The sequence below is a fragment of the Planococcus citri genome, chromosome 2, assembly GCF_950023065.1.
Source record: "Planococcus citri chromosome 2, ihPlaCitr1.1, whole genome shotgun sequence".
Classification (NCBI taxonomy): Eukaryota; Metazoa; Arthropoda; class Insecta; order Hemiptera; family Pseudococcidae; genus Planococcus; species Planococcus citri.
In genome coordinates this window covers 18104515-18128581 of record NC_088678.1, presented here as the reverse complement: position 1 = coordinate 18128581, position 24067 = coordinate 18104515, and the positions used below count along the sequence as shown (strand labels likewise).

At 33.6% G+C, this 24067-nt stretch overlaps 2 protein-coding genes across 2 annotated transcripts; both read left to right on the top strand.

The window, feature by feature from the left end:
* The first annotated feature begins 312 nt into the window (after positions 1-312).
* Positions 313-5239, top strand: LOC135834849 (larval cuticle protein A3A-like). The gene is made up of 2 exons (XM_065348823.1): positions 313-475; positions 4417-5239. The coding sequence occupies exons 1-2, from the start codon at positions 461-463 to the stop codon at positions 5074-5076; spliced, it is 675 nt and encodes a 224-aa protein (XP_065204895.1). The 5' UTR covers positions 313-460; the 3' UTR covers positions 5077-5239.
* A 7016-nt stretch (positions 5240-12255) lies between these two features.
* On the top strand, positions 12256-13308 carry LOC135833651 (sarcoplasmic reticulum histidine-rich calcium-binding protein-like). The gene has a single exon (XM_065347420.1). It carries the CDS (start codon positions 12355-12357, stop codon positions 13225-13227), a length of 873 nt encoding a protein of 290 aa, XP_065203492.1. The 5' UTR covers positions 12256-12354; the 3' UTR covers positions 13228-13308.
* Positions 13309-24067: the final 10759 nt, after the last annotated feature.

The following is a 24067-nucleotide window of genomic DNA, read 5'->3' as shown; positions in this document are numbered from 1 at the left end:
GTATAATAATTCAACTTCAAATGTACGAATTTTTACCCATATAGCTCGTAACTCGGGGAAGCCCTCAAGTCAGCAGCTCGAAGGAATGCAGAGTACGCGGATATGACGTTTTCTGGCACATAATCGCGTCCACATACAACAAACGAAATATGTAATTCGCGTTTAATAACTTTTCGGACATGGTGTGGCTGGCGTTTGAGTCATTCAACTTATAATTAATTCTTATCGCATATCTACATACATAATAATTGTAAAGTAAATTTCAAATGTTTTGGCGACAGATAAGTACCTACCTAACACTGTTCGAAAAAAGGGGGTAGTGGGATAATACATTGAGTAGTATTTATAAGAGAAATTTTTACTCCATTGTGGTCAGTGTTTGATTATCATTCTTTCAAGTTATCAGATTCGATTTGGTTTTCAACAGTTAAGCCGTTGAGTTTATTTTCATCACATCAAAATGGTGTTCAGAACGGTGAGTAAATTTTTCAATAATGTGTGTCGATGTCGACTTATTCGCGATGTTTTTTAGTTCGTCATCGTCGTTAAACTTCTTGTTCATCTTTTTTCATACTTATCTGTTTAAAAAGTCTGAGTGTGTTGTTTACATTTTTTTTTTTTTTTTTTTTTTTTTTGGAAAGATTTCAATGAACAAAAATTTATACAAATTTTCATAACTTTGTTTATCGATGGAAACATTTTTTTGTGGTTTAAATAGATAAAGATAATATTACTACGTTTTCATTTCAATTCCAAGTGATCTGTCGAGTTACCAAAGAGTTGGTTTTTAATTAGGGCTTATTCAAATTGAATTAAAAAAATACCTAGGGCTTCCTCATGTTTCGTGATATCAATTGGATGAGCGAGAAGTCGACCCTCGAAAGAGTAGAATTTTTATTGCTTTTATTAATTTTTAAATCATTAAGACACATCTCGAGCATCATTTTTTTTTACGACTTTACATCAATCTAATTACTATGAAAAAAAGTCAGATTACTTGATTTGCTAATCTTAACGCTTGATATTTGTATAAAATGTAGGTATATGCAATATTTGAAAATAATATCTTAAACAGATCTCGTAAATCGACTAAATTAGGTAAACTAGTTCCTCGACCAGTATGCATTTTTTTCTGTGTTTTTTTTTGTTCGACTAAAAAAATCATCAACGTATAATATGATGAAAATACCGATTTCAAGTTCATAATATCACATTACTACTCTATGGTTATTAACGATGAGGTTATTAATGATCTGGAATTAATACGAATTGATTTATGATCCCTTGCCAAATCAATCCTGTTTTGAGTTTAGTACAAAGTTCTCCAATTTTCCTCAACATTTTTTTGTAGGTTCCTCACACTTTGAAAATTTGTTCGCAACGTTTCAAGAGTTGTAAATCATTGGGAATAATTTCAAAAATTTTTGCTTGAAATTTCAGAAATTCAAATTCGAGCTTTTCATTGAAACTACAACTTTCAAAAACTTTTGTCAAATTACTGAGCTACAATTCAAAAATTTGAAAAAAATCTAGGAAGCATAAATTTGTACGTTATACTTACAATTGGTAACTATGATATTTTCGTGATGGGATAACTGAGCCCCATAATTTTGGCCAACATTTAAAAAATGTATTGAAGATTGTGTGAAATATGGTTTGTTAGGTTTTCAGAAGCGCATGAACACGAATATCAATCTTTTTTAAAAATTCGATCCTTTCAAGGTCCACGATTTGCAAACCCCCTTCTCAGAGCTTATTCTAAAGCGCAGCCCCGCACATTTTTCGAAGTTTCAAAAAACAAAAAAAACATGCACAGTTCCAAAAAGTGCATACATTTTTTCAACATCAGGTTCACCATAAAACAAAATTCTGAGTTGTTTTGTATTTAATGAAATAAATATAGAGAGGAGGAATGAAAAAACAAAATAACCTTAAAACATCAGGTATTTGGGGCACTCTCTTAACGTAAATAAAAAATTTCATGTCAGACTTCCAAGACTAAGGTTGGACAAAATCAGTCACGATTCGAATCACGAATCACTGCTCAATAAAAATCCTGGAAAATCTAAACTCAATCGTTAAAAATTGATCGAATAAGTAGGTAGTAGGGTGGTCCATATTTTCGAAGTTGAGATTTTCCTCTCTACCAACCCCCGAAGAGGTGGCGTCTGATGAGAAAATAATTCCCTATTTTTTATTTGTTTCATATTCAAAAAACTTAGTCTGTGATAAGCCTCTCAATTTTCAAAAATTTTATAAAATACAAATTCATTGTGAAATTTTAAAAATTTTAAAATTTCAAGTTCTATTATGTCTAGGTATAAAGTCTCTTTTCAGTAAACTAAACTCTCATAACGAATGTAGCCCCCCTATAGCTGAAATTTATTGTAAAATACAAATTTCAGCTATTCTAGGAGACCTACTTGGTTTTCGAGGGATGGGGTCAATATCCTCATGAGAGTTCATTTTACTCAAAAGAGACTTCTAAAAAGTGTTGGAACTTGAAATTTTTGAATTTTGAAAATTTTGCTTTGAAAATTTTGCTTTGAAAATTTTGCTTTGAAGTTGGTTTTTTTCAAATTTTTGAAAATTGAGAGGCCCACCAAAGCCTGAGTTTTTTAGAAATTGAAGAATTAAAAAATAAGGAATTATTTTCTCACCAGAGATCACCTCTTTGAGGACTAGGAGTAGAAGAAATTGCGATTTTTTTTGGTCGTCTACTTGAGGACCACCCCAGTAGATAGGTACCTATTAGAAAACGACCAATTATCTCAAAATTTGGACGAAATTTCACAAAACGCTCTTGAAGTATCGAAAATCATCAAAAATTGACCAAAATTTTCAAAATTGAATAATGACTTCTCAAAAATGAAAAAAGTGCGATTAAACGTTGCAAAAATTGTGCAAAATACATAAATCTTTAAAATATTCGAATATAAAAAAAGGCATTGAAAATTTGTCAGAATGACATAAACACATCTAAAACTGACCACAGCTTTATGAAATATCGCAAAGTAGGTATATACGAGTAAAATCTCACAAAAGTCGTCAACGTTTTTCTAATATTAATCGAATACTTTCAAGATCGTATGAAAATTTATCAAAATTTTAGAAAGTGCTATAAAATTTGTCGAACTGACTTCTCATGTTTTTGAAAATTATCATAACATATGTGGATGAAAAAAATCAGCACAAATGAGCAAATTTTGCAAAAGTTTGCTTATTTTGGTAAAAAAGAGTCATGAAAATGGTCGAAAATAACTCAAATTCAAGTAAAATATTCTAAAGTTTCCTAAATACCTCACGAACTGTTGAAATTCTGAAAAAAAAATGCCATCCAGCCTGATCAGGGTCGATTAGATTTGATTAGATGTTGGAAATGCCCGAATATGATTAGGTCTGATTTTGTGTGATCAATCAAGTTTGATCAGATCTGTTTAGATGTAAAGAGATAATTCTATTTAATTTGATCAGGTTTCATCATCATATTTATTTACTGTATCAGTACACAAAGTACTATTACAAACTACAAACATAGTTAGATTTATCCATTCTGAATTGTTCCAAAAGGCTGATTTCATCATTTAGTAAGCAACTTCTTCTTTTTTCGACTTTTTTGACTGTTTTCATCTCTCTTCATACCTCCTGATAATTTGAACAGTACACAAATTTTAATGAAGCATTCAAATATAAGCAGTTGTAATTTATTTTTTGTGGAGGGGGAGATAAGGGCCCGGGGTGCGATTTTGGAAATTTCAAATATTTTTAAACTCTAATCCGAAAAAAAGTGATGACAGAAATTTTGGTCTTCAACACCAAAACCTTATTCTGGGACACACATGAAGAGACAGGGAGGGTTAAGCATTTCCAAGTTATTCGGGCAGCTTCAAATTTTCCTAAGCCCCCCTCCCCGTGTTCCATGTAGATTATCAAAATCTTCCAGCGATGTTGATCAAGATGAGCGAAATGATTCGAAAGTTCTTAGAAAAAATTCAAAAAAACTCGACGAATACAAAATGAGATCTGGAGAAGATTTCTTGCTCTATTTTGCTGCTCATCGATTTAAAAAATTGATCCGAATTTTTTCAACATACTTAAAGATCAAAATCATATATTATGTCACACGATTATTTTCATTTTTAGGAAATTGGGAGGGGGCAATAATGACACTTGGATTTTCTTCAAGTTGCAGTAGTTTCAAACAATTACACTAAATTTCGATAAGAAATTTTTACTGTTGAAAAAGAACTCTCAACTGCCCCAAAGGGAACAGGGGGTTGATGAAAATTTTCCCTTTTTCCAAATACTGTACAAGAAACCAGCCACAAAATTTTTGAACAAAATCAGGGACCCCTCAACTCAGCCAAAACGTGACTTATTTGACACGAAATGACGAAATGTTTCATATTTTTACAGATAATCTCGCTTTTCGCCGTCATCGCTGCCATCGAAGCCGGTTTCAGTCCGTTAGCTTACTCAGCATATCCCTACTCACCCTACTCAGCATACCCATACGCATTGCCTTTCGCCAGCCCTTACGCTTATCCTTCGGCTGTACCGGTCAAAACTCTAGCTCCAGTCGCAGCAGCACCTTTTGCCAGAGCTGTAGCAGCCCCAGGTCCTTTAGTCCGAGCCCTTCCAGCAGCTCCAGTCGCAGCAGTTGCTCCAGCTCCATTTGTTAGATCCGCCATACCAGCTCCTTTCACAGCACCGGTAGCTCCAGTAGCAGCTCCAATCGCTCCTGCACCATTTGCTGCTGCCTCAGTTCCAGTTCCAGTTGCCGCTCCAGTTCCAGTAGCTGCAGCCAAAATCGACTACGCTGATGCTTACCCCCAATACCAGTACGCTTACAATGTCCAAGATACGTTGACCGGTGACTCGAAAGCTCAAGAAGAGTTCAGAGAAGGTGATGTAGTCAAAGGAAGGTACAGTCTGATTGAAGCTGACGGTAGCAGAAGAACTGTTAACTATTATGCCGATCCTTTGAATGGATTTAACGCTGTGGTACAAAAAGAACTGCCTGTTGTAGCTGCCGCTCCCATTGTTAAGGCTGCTCCGGCTATCGTATCGGTGTAAATAGCTGATATGGCCTGGTTTGAATTTTCATCTTTCCGAATGATCTACCTACTTGTAGTATTACTCTGTTATATTAATATGTGAATATTTCACTATATGTTCTGTTGATGTTTCTCTGCATGTGCCTTACTATGTTTCCTAATAAAGTCGTTTTTATACAATATTTAATATGGAATTTTTTTCATACTTTCATCTTTTTAGAAAATAAAAGACTCCAGTTCTAGTTCTCTTGGTGACTTTCAAATTTCTCGACCTATTTTTTGTATCAATAAAAAGTGCACTTTGCATTCTTAATACGTGAACTGAATGCGTTTTGTTTCACATTTCGTTTCCATTTGAAATGCAATCGAGGAAGTGAGCCGATTAGTTACGTGTTTGATATAAATGTTTAATATTCCAGCGGATAGGTAGAAGTACATATAAAGTATTGCACAGTTGTCGTATACTTTTACCATCATTTTATTGTTCGGATATGTGTTGAATATGTATCGTACATATTTCTCGCATACATTAAATGGAACATGCATGTCACCTCGGTTTTGTAATTAAACACAAGTGTTTAGTAGCCAGGTTAATTCTTCATTAATAATTCCATCAAGCTAATTATATAACTTGACGCTACAAAATGAAATTAAGCATCACTTTCTTTGGGCAGTGGACAAGTGACAATGACAATGTTAATACTGTTTGTTAATTTATATGTAAGTATGATGGTGCTTAACAGTGCTGATTTTGGGATTTTATTAAGGGTTGTGGATAGAGATGTTGCCTATATTTTGTAGTGAAAAAAATAATATTATGTACCTACCTATTAAAATTTCATGTTTAAAAAAAGTGTAAAATTGTAGTTCAGTTGTAGGGTGTGCTGCAAACCTTTTAGTTTACTTTCGACGAAACAAAATTTGACGATTTTAAATTCAGAATGAATCTGCATCTCGCGAACCTCGATTTTAAAAAAGTACATTGACGAACCTCTAAGAGAAAATCCAACTGCCATCTTGAAAAAAGGTAACAATCTGACGAAAAGCTACAAATTGCGAATCATGTCAATGATGAAAATCTTCAATCATTCAAAGAACAAAAAAAGCGTCAGATCACAATGTGGGCTCAGTAGGGTGGTCCATAAATACATGACCAAAAAAAAAAATCGTGATTTCTTCTGCTCCCAGCCCTCAAAATGGCAACCCCTGGTAAGAAAATAATTCCCTGTGTTTTATTTTTTCCACTTTTAAGAAACTAGGGTTGTGTTGGGCCTCTCAATTCTCAAAAATTTGAAAAAACCCAACTTCGAAGCAAAATTTTTAAAATTCAAAGATTTCAAATTTCAACATTTTTAAAAACTCTTTTTTGAGTAAAATGAACTCTCATCAGGATATTAACCCCGTCCCTAGAAAACCAAGTCGGTCCCTGGAATAGCTGAAATCGTATTTTACATTAAATTTCAGCTATTTTAGGGGGTAAGCTTAGTTTTCAATGGAGGGGGCTAAAATCGTCGCGAGAGTTTATTTTACTCAAAAGAGACTTTTTAGAGATAACAGAACTTGAAATTTTGAAATTTTAAAAATTCACAGTGAATTTGTATTTTATAAAATTTTTGAAAATTGAGGGGCCCACTGTAGCCCAAGTTTTTCGAAAATGAAAACGAATAAAAATAGGGAATTATTTTCTCACCAGAGGTCATCACTTCGCAGGTTGGGAGAGAGGACATTCGCAATTTCGATAATAAGGACCATCCTAGTGGGCTGTTCTTGAAAGGTACTATTAACGAAAACGTTCTGGTTCTAATTTAAATGACACTTATTAGAAAATTGACTAAGTAAGTAATTTAAAAAGTTTGATAATTCTGACTTGAATAATCACAATCATTCTTGTGTTTGAATTGTAGCAGCGTTGGAATCAAATTCAACGGTTCTAGAAATGGCGGACGTCCAATCAAAGAGGCAAAAAATCCACACAAAGTAACTTCAGCGCATATAAACGCGATTGCGCTTGTTATAGTAACACATTTGACCGATTACGCATATTTTTCAAAAATCGGTTGCTGCCGGCTTGGAACTGTGGATTTTTAAAATTTTCAAGTACCTATACGTAAAAACTCGCTAGAAAAATATAAGGTTTCGAACTGGCAGAAACAAATTTTGGAAAAAAATCGAGTGAATATCAAAAAAAAAAAATCGCTTTGATTCGTGCTAAATTTGATTTGGGCACTTTTTGAAAATCTGGAATTTCCAAAATATGACTGGAACGACTCATCGTGTTGAAATTAGGGCAGGACATGATGTGAATTTTAGCTTTCCAACTTCATTGCATAACAATTTGGGGAAATTTCAACTAACACATCAAAAATCTGCTGGAGGTTCCAGAATATCTCAAAACGCCTAAAAAATGTTTCCTGTAGATTCGGAGACTGGAAAATAGGGTACTTACTGAATTTGAACTTTCGCTTCCTAGGTCAATTTGGTAAAATTTTGATTTCATCATTTTTTGACCCAAGTTTTATTATTAAAAATTCACCAAAAACCGAAAAATACGCTTTAGTTTTTGAAATTTTGACTGGTGGTGTATTTTCATGTTTTACTCTTTCAGGTTAGCTTTTTGAATGGGCCAAAACCTGATCGCCAGCTGGGATACCTTAGGTTACTTTCTAGAGTCATTCGTTTTTCAATTTGTTTTTCAATTTTTTTCCCAATTTTGATGGAGCCTATCGTAGTAGCAAAAAATCATGCCAACATGACCATAAGACGCAATAAAAATAATCTAAATGTTGGTTGACATTTAATCCCCCTCCCTCCCCAGCATCCGGATTGCGCTCAACGTTTTCAAATTTTAAAACGTTTTTCAATGGTTCCAATTCTTTAGAAAATATTTTTTTTTTTAGTTCAGGTGGTCTCTTGACATATTTAGTATGTACTCGTATGTACCTACTTGCATATGAACGCTTTTAGGCCATTAGAAAAGTTCGAAGCTCATTTTTGCAAAATGCCGGAGTTCTCAAGATGTTCGTTTTTTAAAAAATAAGTACGAAATTTTATTTCGTTAAGATAGTAAAATTAGAATTGAACAACTGATCTATTTTTTACGTGATAGTGAGTATCAATAGACCACCTAAGCTGAAAAAACAACTTTTTTTTTCAACACATACAAAAATTTATAAATCTTCAAACTTTGAGCTCAAGCCACGGAGAGGAGGGGGAGAGTAAGTCAAACGTTGACCAAAAAGTTGAAAAAATTTCCCACGCCTTATTAAGGTCATTCGGGCATGACTTTTTGCTGGACTTCATCAAAATGCAAGAAAAAAATTGAAAAACGACCCCACCCTATTAGGTACTTGAAAGTACAGGCATCCCAACGATATTTTTCAAAAAAAAATCAACTTTGGTAACTATTTTTCACCAAAAAAGTAACCAAAAATTTTCAGTTAGGCAAATATTTTCATCAATATTCATACACGAAAATTGAAAGCAAAAAATCAACAGGGGATCTTTATGAGTGCATAATAATTACAACTGTTTTGGTATTCCATCTGATGAAAAAGATCTAAAAAAAATCGAGCTCAATTCAAAGATTTAAAATTTGAAGCGTGAGCCTGATAGTTCAATTATTACAAAATCCTTTTGGGAAATACGTACAGTCGTACACCCACCGTCTTCAACAAAACTACAAAAATAAAGATGAGTGATATTCATGATAGTAAGTTTCCTTATTTCATAATTATTTCAAGGATGACATTAGTTGTTTATTGATCGAGGTTTTTGGATGAGTTGGAAGAAGTTGAGGAAAAAATGTGTGAACAGGAGAAAATCAGAGACTCGCCAAAAACTATGGACTTTCACTTCCAGAATTAAAATTTTTCAAAAGTTTTCGGTCTCGCTTTGCTCGGATCAGATCGTTGTCTTCTTCTTTTCTCCAGCCAAAATTAGAGAGTAGAAAAATTCACTTCTCACATCAAAAATATATAGGTAATGTTGCTTTACTTGAAATCTCCCATCTCTTTGGCGTTTTCTTGTCGTAAGTGTTCTGATCCCGACCGGTCGATAGTAAGTTTCCTTGTTTCATAATTATTTCAATGATGATTTTAGTTGTTCATCGAGGTTTTTGGATGAGTTGGAAAAAGTTTGGAAGAAATTGTGTGAGCAGGAGAAAATCAGAGAAAACTATAGATTTTTACTTCCAGAATTGAAATTTTTCAAAAGTTTTCGGTCTCGCTTTTCTCGGGTCAGATCGTTATCTTCTTCCTTTCTCCAGCCAAAATTAGAGAGTAGAAAAATTGGCTTTTCACATCAAAAATATGTAATGTTGCTTTACTTGAGATTCCCCCCCCCCTCCAAGAAAAAGTCTTTTTGGAGTTGAAACTTCTTAAATTGAAAATGATTTTTTTGTACCACACCAATTATAAATTTTTTGAAGCTTTCTCACTCGCTATGCTCGTGTAAAATTGAAAATTTTTCGATTTTAGAAAATTATTAGTCCCAGCTTTACAATAATTCAAATTCATGCCTGTGCAATTAAATCATTAAAAATTAAGATTTTTGAAGATCCGCACAAAGTCAAAAAATCAATTCGTGCTTTCAAAATTCTGATTGTAACTCGTTTGAATCGGGTGGGGGGGGGGAATTGGAATTAGAAGTATTTTCCAAAAAATGCATTCACTATCTCAATAATAATGAATAATCGTATCCTCAGATTTAGAGTCAAAATGAAAAGTATCGACGTTTCTACTTCTCTTCTCTGTTTTCTCTTCTTCCTCATTCGATAGTCCTCGCCGAAGTTCAATAGTTTCTATCAATCGGGAAATGGATACAGTAAAACCGCATCGGTCGACAACGACCAGAAGATGTTTTTTGGTGCACTGATTTTTTTCACTTAGACAAATCAAGTTTGCGAGCCGAATTCATCTTTCTTTTTGGGCTCTTTTCTACACCAAAATTTATAAAAATTCAGTCTTTTACTCTTTAAAACGGAGCATAGAACGAAACTTTCCGATCAAAAATTATTCGTGATTGAAAATCGATTATAATCGAATCACAAAAATCGATTTATTTGCGATTTTCGATCAAATATGATCCACTGTGTTTGAATTGAAAAATCAAATTTGGCCTCAGAAATGGATCTTCTGATTGAAAATCGATTATAATCCGAAATCAATAGTCGATAGCCGATAATCGAGCCTCAAATATCGATTAATTTACAATTTTGGGTCCCATATGATCGAATCTGCTCGAAATTACAAATCGACTCTGGCCGTTAAAAATGAACCTCCCGAATAACAATAGATCATGATCGAAAATCGATTAATCGAATCACAGAAATCGATTTATTTGCGATTTTCGATCAAATATGATCCACCATGTTTGAATTGAAAAATCAAATTTGGCCTCAGAAATGGATCTCCTGATTGAAAATCGATTATGATCTGAAATCAATAATCGATAATCGAACCTCAAAAATCGATTGATTTACAATTTTAGATCCCATTTGATCGAATCTGCTCGAAATTACAAACTGACCTTTGGCGTTAAAAATGAACCTCCCGATTAGAAATCGATCATGATCGAAAATCGATTAATCGAATCCCAAAAATCGATTCATTTGCGATTTTTGATCAAATATGATCCACTATGTTTGAATTTAAAAATAAAATTTGGCTTCAGAAATAGATCTTCTGATTGAAAATCAATCATGATCTGAAATCGATAATCGATAATCGAACTTCAAAAATCGATTAATTTACGATTTTAGATCCCATATGATCAAATCTGCTCGAAATTACAAATTGTCTTTCGACGCTAAAAATGAACCTCTCAATTAAGAATCGATCATGATCGAAAATCGATTAATCTTACCCCAAAAATCGATTTATTGGCGATTTTCGATCAAATATGATCCACTATGTTTAATTGAAAAATCAATTTCGGCCTCGGAAATGAGTTTTCTGATTGAAATCGATCGTAATCTAAAATCGATAATCGATAATCGAACCTCAAAAATCGATTGATTTACGATTTTTGATCCCATATGATCAAATCTGCTCGAAATTACAATTTTATACAAGGCGTTAAAAATGATCCTCCCGATTAAGAATCGATCATGATCGAAAATCGATTAATCCGGCCCCAGAAATCGATTTATTTTCATTTTTATTTGACAAAAATTCACCAAATCTTATGATTTTCTCCTTAAAAATTGATATTCTTTATCGATCAATTTTTGATTTTTGATCTAGATCATTGGAGTGATTGATCTTAAAATACATTTTGAAAAATTCAATAATTTCAGAATTCTCAATGCGCATGCCAAAAATTTGCGTGTGATAAGTTTCGAAGCTGAAACGAAAATAATTTTGATTTTTGAGACCAGAATAAAATCGTTGGTACTCTATACCTAGTGTTTGGTCAAGACCACCATAATTAGCAAGACGATCAGCATTTTCGAGGACAATTTCAGATTCAATGCCAAACTCGAAATCATTGTTATTTTTGATTTCGGTCAATCTCCAAGGCAAAAGCACAGTTCTCGTTGAGATCACAAAGGAACAATAGCAACCAATTTCAATCCTATAAAATTCATTTTCGAAGCCAGAAATTCCAGTTTTTGAAGCTAGGTATAGGAAAAATTGAAAAAATTTCCATTTTTTTTTCTATTGGGATGGTGGAGATTTTTTTTTCTGGAATCGTAAAAATATCAACCAATTTTAATCTTACAAAATTCATTTTTCAAGCCAAAAATTCTACAATTGGAGCTGAAGGAAAAATTTCAAATTTCAAATTTTTTTCTAGTGCGTTGCTGGAGATGTACGTTTTTCTGGAATCATAAAAAGTATTAAAAAATTCTCGTCCATTATTATGATAGGTCTCAAAAATGCATTTTTTACAAGATTTTATTGTCCACATTGTACTTCAAAAATTTCACTGCGCATCACTGACCCAATACACAATACCATGGTCCTATTTCTTACTTCTTTTTTCCCTCATTTTGGCAATCTTTACCGAAAGTCAAGATCACACCAATCTCACCCCACCATCTCCTACCACCTCTAAAATCTCTCCCACATCCACATCTACTCTTTTCAAGAAAAAAGGAACCGGACACTAGTCACGGTTGACGAAAACACCATCATCTCGCCATTCATCTGGGGGTACAGACACCATTAGTACCTATCTACAACGTGCAAGAGTGATGTGAAAGCGTAACAACCTCAACTTTAACCGCTCGCCAATGATGTCTTCATTATAAATACACAGATTCGATAGTTCAATGTGTTAGTTAAACGCCGTCAAAATGATGGCGCGTGTCTCGCGATTAATCGCTTTATCGTTTTTACTAACCATTGCAATCGTTACTAGTCGCGAGCTCGCTAATACCGCCGATAACAGTGAAAATGCTCAAGTGTTGCCTACTCACTCGAATAATATCGCTTTACGTGATGTTTTACATTTAATTCAAAAACGTGAAACAACCCAAGTCGGCCCTCTCGTACAAAACGATCAACTCGCATCAGCCAGTCACAAGAAGAAAAAAAAGAAGAAGAAGAAGAAGTGGAAAAAAGGAGGCGGCCACAAGTACCACGCCGACCACCATAAGAAAAAAGGTCACAAAAGCGAAAAAGGATACAAAAAGAAGCACCACTTCGATAAAGGCGAAAAAGGCAAACACGGTAAAGAAGAACACGAAGGACACTACAAAAAGAAAAAAGGACATAAGAAGAAGAAACACGACGAAGCTGAAAAATACGGCGAACATCACAAAGCTGAGAAAGGTCACAAAGGTGCCAAATTTGGCGAAAAAGGCGGTCACAAAAAAGGTCATAAGACTAAAGGATACCATAACAAGTTCCACAAAGACGAATACCATAAAGAGCACAAATTCTACGATCACTACGATAAAAAGGGTCATCACAAGAAACACGGACATCATCACAAACACCATGCCAAGAAAGAAGGTAAACATAAGAAAGGTGGCCATCATAAATCCGGGTTCAAACACGATCACAAGGGCAAAAAAGGTAAAAGTGAAAAGGGACATTACGATAAAGAAGAAAAAGGACACAAAAGTAAAAAAGGACACGACGAGAAACACGCCCATAAAGAGAAATATGGCAAAAAGGGAGGGCATAAAGAAGGCAAAAAATACGGTTACAGTAAAAAGCATTGATCTAATTAGTGTTATGTGTTCGTGTTTATTTATTTATTATTGTTGCATCGTGACGATGATGCAATTTTTCATTCAATTCGTAGTACGGAATAAGTTCCTTTATTTAAGAAGAAAAAATTACAAATTAGTATTTAATTTGCTTAGGATTTTTCTGTGTGCAAACATTTTGTAGATACAATTTTAATGATGGTAAATTAAGCTTTATTTATATGGGTGGAATTTTTTTTCAAAATTTTTCTTAATTCAAAATACGTAAGTAATTTTATTTTTAGGTATCTAGTCTTCTATTTGGTATTCGCCATTTAAAAATTACCAACTATCGAATATTTTATTCCATTGTACGTTTTGTAATCGATTAAATGAACAGATAATTTCACAGCAATTAGGTAATTAGGTGAATTAACGCAATAACAGGTGATTTTTCACTTAAACGCGTTTAATAGATATAATTTCGAAATTATTGCCTTTCAAATAGTTATCTATTTAAATAAGATACTAACGTTACTATGAAAATGTGATCGGTTAATTGTAAGACTATTTTTTTCTTCTAGAGGAAAAAATTAACTATAAGTAATTTATTTATTGCAAATTGTTTGTAATTCGAATGTATTACATGTCAATTTCGAGATGGAATTTCACAAATAAAATTTCAACGAAGAAGTTTTTTTTTTCACTTTTTCAAGAATTTTGTATGATTTGAGAAAATTATACGATTTTGGACCAATTCGAAAGTCGTGTAAAGGGGCTTGAAATAGGGGGAAAATTTCAAAAACTATTTTCTCACTTCTGAGTAGATATAACATGAAACAGAAACCCCCTCCTTTTCTCACTGATTTTTAATGAGAATTTCAAAGTTTGGAACTCCGGTGAAGAAGAATGATGATTCAAGTTGGGGATCCATAATTTTTTCCAGAGTCATTCGAAATGTCTCCACAATTTTTTATCAAATTTTCCCTACATTTTTTCAAAAAAAAAAATGGTTAATTTCATTTTCTATTTTGCTGCAGTTTATTTAAGTGTCCCCACAAATTTTATATAAAACCCCCCTCCAATTTTCCAAAAAAAAAATAGTTCATGCTATCTTTTTTTTATTTAAAAAAAAAAATTCTGCCAAGTACTGACAAAAATTTGTGGTCAATGGTCATTTGTCAAAGCTCGGCTTGAAATTCACCACCCTCTCTTTGAGAATCATAATCCTCTGTTCAATTGAAATCTTGAGTACACGAATCAAACAAGCCAAAATTAACCTTTCAGCTGAAGAATTTGATGACAGCCATTCTAGTCCAGTCGGTAAAGCACTTTATGGGGGCAAACCCAAACAAAATTGCTAACAAAGATTTTTTTGCTTTAAAATGTCCAGGAGGGTGTCCTAAACAACATATCTGGACCCGTCCCCGATCCACCTGGAGCCTTTCCCCCACGGTGGATTTTAGCCCCCCAAAACACGTTTTTCGACAGTTTCTCCCCCGCATTGCATTTTAGCGAAAATATGTGGTAAGACAAAAGAATCTACGTCAAATTTCCAATCTAATGATGTATCAACTTTCCTTGTACGTTCAAGGGGGATGGAACTAAAGCCATTTAAAAAAGGGGGGTTTCCCGAAAAATACATAAAGGCTATAGGCGCCCAAGAGGGGTGAAATGGTCTTCGAAAGCGTTCGAGTTGATATTAGCATGGAAGATGAGTACCATAGAGAAACTTCCGCATGAAAAATTTCAGATCCACACCCCCTCCCCTTTTTGGAGAGCCCCCCTTTTCTGAAATTTCAATAACACTTTTCTCAGCCCCATTTTAACCGATTTTGAAAATTTTTCTGGAAGTTATGTATATCCTTAGTAGGTATCCCCACAAAAATTTTCAACCCCCTCCCCTCATATTTACCCCTCAAAATTGTGTAAAAACGTGTCTGGGGGAGGGTTGGGGTAAAATGGGAATTTTGGGGAAAATAACCAAGTATTAATAAGTAGGGTGTCCTTTTCTTATGATTCGATACCAGTGAGCACGAATATGACGTCCGATTTTTTGCTACCCTCATCTAACTCTCTCCAGATCACTTAGTCCCTTCAATTTTCACTATTGTTAAAAAGCATAAAAAAATGAAAAAACGCTATTTTGAGGGGTAAATATGAGGGGAGGGGGTTGAAAATTTTTGTGGGGATACCTACTAAGGATATACATAACTTCCAGAAAAATTTTCAAAATCGGTTGAAATGGGGCTGAGAAAAGTGTTATTGAAATTTCAGAAAAGGGGGGCTCTCCAAAAAGGGGAGGGGGCGTGGATCTGAAATTTTTCATGCGGAAGTTTCTCTATGGTACTCACCTTCCATGCTAATATCAACTCGAACGCTTTCGAACACCATTTCACCCCTCTTGGGCGCCTATAGCCTTTATGTATTTTTCGGGAAACCCCCCTTTTTTAAATGGCTTTAGTTCCACCCCCCTTGAACGTACAAGGAAAGTTGATACATCATTAGATCGGAAATTTGACGTAGATTCTTTTGTCTTACCACATATTTTCGCTAAAATGCAATGCGGGGGAGAAACTGTCGAAAAACGTGTTTTGGGGGGCTAAAATCCACCGTGGGGGGAAAGGCTCCAGGTGGATCGGGGACGGGTCCAGATATGTTGTTTAGGACACCCTCCTGGACATCTTAAAGCAAAAAAATCTTTGTTAGCAATTTTGTTTGGGTCCAACCCCTTACCGACTGGACTATTCTAGAATAATTTAAATGCACTGGAGAGCAGATGACATTTACAGGAGGATCGACCAGATGAGTTCAAAATTGATGGATGGGTAATCAGTCCAGGTTCACTGCCATTTATATGCGAACTCTTTACAATATGCCAGTAGATCGTATAGAAAAATTCACCAAAAATCGAAAAATAAATTTAGATGCTGAAAATTTGCTCTTGAAATGATGAGTTCCATGCTAAGTACATATTTTAGTAAACCAAATTTCATCACAATCTGAAATGAGCAATTTTTCAAAATTTTCATTAGGAATGTTCAAAAGTTGTCATCGAGTATCATTTTAAAATGGAATGATACCCACTACCTTGTTTTCGTTTTTTTTTCTTTTTAAATCCACAAAATAGGCCACTTAAATTAGAACATTTTGGAAAAAATTTCAAATTAATGTTTTCGGTTCCAATTAATAAAGCCAATAATCACTTTTTTTCCAAGATGAAAACTTCTAGTTGAATTAGATCCCCTTTTCCTCCGCCTCTGAGAAATAAATCCATGTTAATCAAAGTAGAAAAATTTGCTACAAATCCTTTAAATCGAACTTTTTCCGAACTGCACACAGTTCTTTTATCGGGCTATTCGCTGATTGCAAGATAGTTTTTGCATTTGCTTTCACCATATTGGTTGATAAGTTTGCTTTTTCGTAAATTAGAACATTCAACTAAATAAAATCATTCGTACACGAATAAAAAAAAAAAAAAAATTAAATTCCAAATCAGTCCCAAATTTGGTTTTGATAAACTGTAAAATGCTGATTACCGTTATGTCGAAATACTGTTTGTTGATTGGCTATATAAACTTTGCGCAATCCACCCTAACTTACATTGTTCTTTCCTCGATACTCGAATTAAATTACGAGATACTTTTAATCGAAAAATTAAAGAAAATGCCACCAAAAGATTGGTAAAAATTGAAAATGTTAATTGGAATGCATTCTCAATGTAAGTTGTAGGTACATATAAATAAAACAAAATGAATTAAATTTTGTTATTCATTTTCGTTTTTAATCATAGGTACCTACTTTGACCTTCGAAAAAAGCAATTTTCTAAAAAGGTGACCATAAAATTCTGCAATTACCCTGAAGCAAGAACAATGCATACCTATAGAGTAAGTTTTTATTAGATAGTTTCCTGTCATGTTTGCAATTCACTTGTTTTTTTTTGTTTCAGACATTTTTTTAAAAAAGTTCCTTACTTTCAAAAGTACTAAAAGAACTGGACATTATGAATAATTTGGTAGAGAATTTTTAATGTTTTTCGTATACTTATACTTAAGCTGAATTTGCGGTAAGTTTTCTTGTTTTATTTTTTTAGTATGATGACGCTAAATTTAAAATCGATTAACTTTCTTCAAAATTAAAACCACGTTGTATACGTCTTAATCATTTTTACTTTCATATGCCCCTTTTTTGGAATAAGACCACCATTTGAGGACATATCGATGAAAACCCTCATTTTGGGGGAAAAAATTCACAATAGGAGGAAAACTCACTAGAGATAGGTGGGAACACCAAGGATTTGAGTTCCGAATATAAAAATGAGCCAATACCTTATACCAAAATTATTCAGCTTGTCCCTGAGCATTTTTCTATGACCTTTTTCTTTGCTAATTTTTAGGTTATATGTTTGTTTTTGTTTGTTTGTTTTTTTTTTTTTTTCAGAAAAGTACCAATAAAGAAAAAAGTGGCCACATTGGCCAGTAAAGTAATCAAGAAAATATTCAAGATCACACAAAAATCAACAGCAATGGACATCTACTTAAGCATTATATGTACCTAATAAAAAGTCCCAATCTGTAATGGGTGCCATTTATCGGCACGACAGATTAAATCACTCGAACGACAGAAAAAAAGTGTTTTGCACGACAGATGCTAACGTCCCAAAACCACTTTTTTAACGACGGAAACAGTTTTCAACAATCGCACGACAACAAAAATTGAAGTGCACGCCAAGAAAATCAAATAAACGCCAGTGTATGCCCGACAAATAGAATGAAATGCATCGACGACTTTAGGAAATGAACGACGACATAATGATAATAGCGACGAATTTATTCACAAAATCAAAGGCTATAGGTGGATAAGTATGGTGAATTTGCCCTCGAGAGCTTCAGGGTTGATATGTATATACTTGCATGGAAGGTGGGTACCCTTGAGCACCTTCCGTCAGGTAAGTTTCAGACCCCCAGACCCCTCCCCCATTTTTGAGAAACCCCCCTGTTTCTGAAATTACAATAAAAAAATTTTCTCAGCCCCATGTGAACCGATTTTTTCAATTTTTTGGCATGTTGTGAACATCCAGAAGAGGTATCCCCACAAAAAATTTCAATTCCCTCCCCGCACCATATTTTCCTCTCAAAATGGCGTTTTTTAGTTTTGTTTGCCTGTTTTAGCAATGATCATGATTCATCACAAAAATGCGAATAGCATTTTTAAGTGTGTTTTTAACCCCTAAAAAACATATATTTTTTTCAAAAAAATTTTTTTGGTGGGCCGTGGTCAAAAATTGAAAAAATTAACAGAGGGGGGTTAAAAATGGATTCTGGTGTAAATTATTGTTTTTGGTAAACGAGGTATCGTTTCCATATGAAACGAACACCCCGAAAACGAATATAAAGTGCAATTTTATGCTACCCGCATCCACACCCTTCCAGTACCTCTGCCCCCAACTCAATTTTCACTACATTGAAAGTCTATATTTTCATAATGTTGGTGTCGTTTCCATATGACTCGAACACCCCGAACACGAATATGAAGTCCAATTTAGGTAATGTTATACGTAGTTCAATGTATGTGTACTGAGTAGCAGGTACCTACATCGCCAAAACTTCGGATATAACTATTCAACAAAGACATGAATGAAACGAAAATGATATGATATCACTTATTGAAACAAGCGTACCATTCATTATTCACAAATACTGCTCCATTCATGTTCACTAATTCAAACGAGAGGACAAAAATTTGGGGTATCGGGCAATTGAAATAATTTCGTCGGGCTTTCCCATGTTCGTCGTGCATTCCCTTTTTCGTGGCGTGAATTTTCTATGCTAGTCGTTCAAGGTCTGTCGTTCAATGCTGTCGTTTTAATGACCAAAACTGTCGTTAAATCCCTGTCGTTCAAAAACGCGATTTCGTCGTGGGATTTTTCTGTCGTGCAATTCACTTTTTCTGTCGTTCAATTAAAGTTTTCCCATCTGTAATTGGCTTTATTGAAATAATGTTCACTAATTGGAAGTTGAAAATATATTGATGAAAAAGTGAAAACAATTAGTTTTTTCGCGCAAAAACTATATAAAAAAATACCTATGTACTTACTCGTATATCAAAAATTTGAAGTCTGGGTGAAAAAAATCAGGATATTTTGATGAAAAGCACTAGAAAATAGGACCATCGCACAACTAGCAGGAAACATTAGCAAAAATCTAGACAAAAGCAACATTAGCAAAACTCTTAAGACACCCTGTCAAAAAATTTCACATCATTACAAAAAATTTACAAAACACAAGAGAGGATGAGAAATTTTCAATAGTAATATTTTGAAAATAGCCCTAGTTTCTCAAGACCATTCGTTCTTCCTTCGGTGGTTTCGGGCTGATGCGAGTTCATGAATTTCAAAATTACCTAGATATTTTATGTCTCGCGTGGAAAATAGGTAAATGTGTTCACTTCCCCTTCACTATTTTCTTTCTAATATTATTATTTTGGATCAATGAATCTCAAACTATAATGTTGTTAAAAAATTTGATTTTTTTTTTTGAAAAATAAAGCTGATTGGGATAAAGGGCTCATACATGAAACAACCTCCTTAGTTAGGTAGGTATTTGTTTCAATTTACTTTTTTTCTCTTTTGAGAAACGTAAAAAATTCTTCATCTTTCAATTCCAAATTTATGAAAAGCAGTAGTTCTTCTTCCTCGACTTTTTTACTCGTTAGATTATCTTTACAATTGATTAGGCATATCTGAAGTCTTTTCCAAATGCTTTGCCACAATTCAACAACCTGAATCAACGACCTTTCGAAAAATATTACTCGCATATCTACCAATTAAATATTTGATAATCGTTTCGAAAAAGTTAACACAGTTCGCGATTACGTAAGAATACCGAAATAGACGTTAAAATACCGTTTTGTAAACAATAATATACCTAGACGTACGTATAAGTATCTAAGTAAGTATTAATCTATGCAAATATTTCGATAGATTGAGAGAATTAATTTATGCAATGGAGTATGAAACCACAATAATAAAGTAATGAGAATCGCGAAGTGTGTAGGAATAGGAAACCGCACATTTCTAAATAATTACGCTTGGAACTGAATTCAAAAATGTATTGATCCATAATTAAATAATTGATGATAAATAGCTACGTATCTATTTATCTGGAATAAAGTAATTAATTGCCTCCTTACACACTTACGGAGGTATTTCACACTTCGTTGAATTGTTCATGTTCGAAATTGAATGAATCACTGATTTTCGAAATCACAATGTAGGCGCCTCAATTACCTACAATTAATTAATCATTGTGAAAATACATAGGTGACCTATCACACAACAAAAACCTTCACATAATTCAACAAATGAAGATTCGATTTAAACATTTTTTTTTTTCAAATTGAACTTTTTTCAAGGGATGGAGGTTTAAAAAGAAATTATGTAGCCTACACCCAAAGAAAATCAAAATTTGGTGCGTCTTCAGCATTTCTTCGATAAATAGAATTTCAAATTTTTCCTCACAAAAGTAAAGCTACAACTTTGCAAGTAAAATTCCTCATTCATTAAGTAAAGTGTTCAGAATTATTTAGCAAAAGCTCGACATCAAGTATACTGAAAAATTGTAAATTAAGACTGTTGCTGTCGCAATTGAGCCCTTTTTGAATTTAGGACCCTACTTCCAGCAGGGGTTCCAAATTTGATCATCTCAAAAATAGTGTCACAGTCTCGATAGTTGATAAGCGTATTCCAAAGATGAAATAAATTGAGTATTTTTGAATAAAATTTGAAAAAGTTTAGAAGTTATGAAATGGTATTTTTCCAAATATTTGCGCTTCAATGAAGCGAATAAAAATTTTTTAACACTAAATAAAAAACAGATTTTGAGATTAGAATTAAAAATCCGTCAGTTATTCGCTGCAGATTGCAAGATAGTTTTCGCATTTGCTTTCATTAATACGTACCTATTGGTTGGTGGTTGCATTCGTTGCTAAGTTCGCTTTTAAATATGTATCAACTTGAAACCGATTTCTCATTTCTCGATCTTTTTCATAATTTATAAAGTAGGTATAGAATGTACCAACTACTTTTATTAAAATGAAGTCGAAAATTTTTTTTGTAAATTAGAACATTCAACTAAAGAAATGTATTATTGAAGGAATGATCAACGTAATCTCACCTTAGACATGTACCTACGAGTAAGGTAGAGTGGGGTAATTGCAAAAACGGGGTAATTGCAAAATTGTGACCTCATGCTAACAAATATTAATTTTCTGGTTGTGCCAACTAGGGGGTGTCGAAGCAACAACCTTTACCGACATATTCACCTGGTCACAACTCGCGGGGTTCAACTTGTCGCTCCGTAGCAAACACTTTTATCAAAACATGTTGAAACCACTCATAAGTAAAGTGAGAGGTGTTTTTTAAAAAAATGCATGTGAAATAGAAAAAACTGTCGATTTATCTGGAATGTTCACGATTTAGGGTCATGAAGGATTGAAGTTTAAGGTAAGATATCGCAATTTGAAATTTTTTTTTTATTTTGGCCGTAAATTGCGTTTTTGCAATTACCCCAGAAAAAATCGACTCGGGGTAATTGCAAAAACGATTTTTTTTTTTCATTTTTGCACTTACCACAAATATTTTTTTGCCCTAAATAACTAGAAAATGGTTCGAAATCACAAAAAAAATAAACTTCCACCGTCACATGATGAGTTACACGTTAGAGAAGTGATCAACAGTTTTACTGAATTTTTAAATTATTGCTCTTTTTCAACGTTTTACTAATATATTTGATGAAAAATGTATTTCTACGACGAGTTTTTTACATAAAAAACATCAGAAATGATCAATAGTTGATTTTTTATTCATTTTCGCGAGTTTTAAAAAAAAATAATTTTTCATCATTTTTTCACTCCCCTAAAAATTTTTTTGGGAAGTGGAAAAGTTATCGAATTTTTTACCGAATCAAGACCACGAATACATCAAAAGTTAGCAAATGACACGTAGAATACAGTAAGTGTGTTGAAAATTCAAAAAAATAAAAAAATAAAAAAAATATTGCCCACTTTTGCATTTACCCTAACCTGGGGTAAATGCAAAAGTCGATTTTCAAATTTTCAAATTGCAATTTTCTCCACGATTTGTGGACCATATTGTACCAAAATTTTACCATTGATAGAGAACCCCCTGAAGTATAAGTGGTACAAATATCAGCTTCATCCGTGCAATAGTCTTCTCACAGCGCCCTCTCAAAGTGTCACTAATCAAAAAGTGCTTTGCAATTACCCCACTCTACCTTACCTCTAGCATCATTTTTTTTTTTTTTTTTTAAATTCAGATGTTTCAGTAACTATTACTTTTTGTTGATAAAAAAATGTCTGATTTTTATAAAATTGAATTCAAAAAATAACACTAGGCAACTGCATATTTGTGTTTGGATTGAAAATGAGGTTAATCGATACTTTAGACCCTAAAACAAAAAAAGAGTGGGGGTTTTCAATTTGAGTTGTTTTTGTGGTCAGGAGAGACTGTCAAAGTTGCCAAAATGGCCGTTTCTGCCCTACTTCAAGGGTTTGTAGCGACATCAGTATTGTTTTGCGAAAAAAACCAAGGTCATTTTCGGATTCTACGCACTTTTTCAAGTAAACTACTTTTCACGATTTTTGATTTTTGAAGTTTCAAGCGCATACGAAAGATTTTCATTTGTATAATATTGTAAAACTCGGAGCGGCGCGAAACTATATTCACCCGAAGTTCAAATTGAATTTTTCGTATTTAGAAAAATTAGTCTTATGCGCTTGGAACTTCGAAAATCAAAAATTGGGGAAATTATTTTACTTAAAAAAGTTCGTAGAATCCGAAATGACCTTGTTTTTTTCGCAAAACAATACCTGCTGGTGTCGCTACGAACTCTTGACGTAGGGCAAAAACATCCACTTTTGCAACTTTGGCAGCCTCTCCTGATCACAAAAGCAACTTAAATTTAAAAAACTCACCCTGTTTTTTGTTTTAGGGTCGAAACTATCGATTAAGCCCATTTTCAACCCAAACACACAAAAAAAGTTCAAAATCGTTGCCTAGTGTAGGGTATCACAAAAATAGTTTTACACTCTCCACAAGGCTTTTCCAAAGATGAAAAAAAGTGCAGCCTTCGTGAAAAAAATTTGGAGAATTTTAGAAGTTTTTCGATTGTATTTTTTAAAAATACCATTCCTTGACCAAATCCGAAGAGAGCAATATAACTGACAATTAGGTAGTTTTTTTAATGTATATTTTTCGTTGAATACCTTTTTTATGCATATGAGCTCCACTGGTAAATAAATAATTTTTTACCGCCGAAAAAGAAATAAAAAATTTAAAAACACAGTTTTGATTAAAATTGAAATCGCAAAGAAAATATTTTTAAAAAATTGTCTTCGAAGTAAGTAGTCGTCTTTTTTAGGATTCCTAAGTAAATTGTATCTCTTCCCTCTTTCCCGAAATAAAAACAAAACAGTAAGCTTCCTGAACTCTTTTCAAAAAGTTTCCTTGAAGTGGAACGCCAGCAGAAAATGAAAGAGAAATGCAGCAGCTTCTGAAAAGAGAAAAAACGAAGATTGCCGAAAAACAGAAAACGTATGAGGAGAAATATATTTGCATTGAGTAGTAAAAAATTGAAGAAGACAATGAAAACGAAAAACTTTGACGATATGGCGACTGCCAAAGATCTGAAATTGCTGATCGCTTAAAAAACGAGGAGAAAGAGCTGATATCTAAAAGCGACATCATTCAAGAAAAGCTGAATGAAATTATGGGTGCTTTGATAAAGCAAAATATCGGAAGTACGAAATTGAAATGAAATCTCAAACCAGATGTTATTAGTATTATTGTTGCAT

Bases quoted from the DNA above. Each gene is read 5' to 3' on its own strand.
- LOC135833651 (XM_065347420.1), top strand. From the start codon at position 12,355: ATGATGGCGCGTGTCTCGCGATTAATCGCTTTATCGTTTTTACTAACC.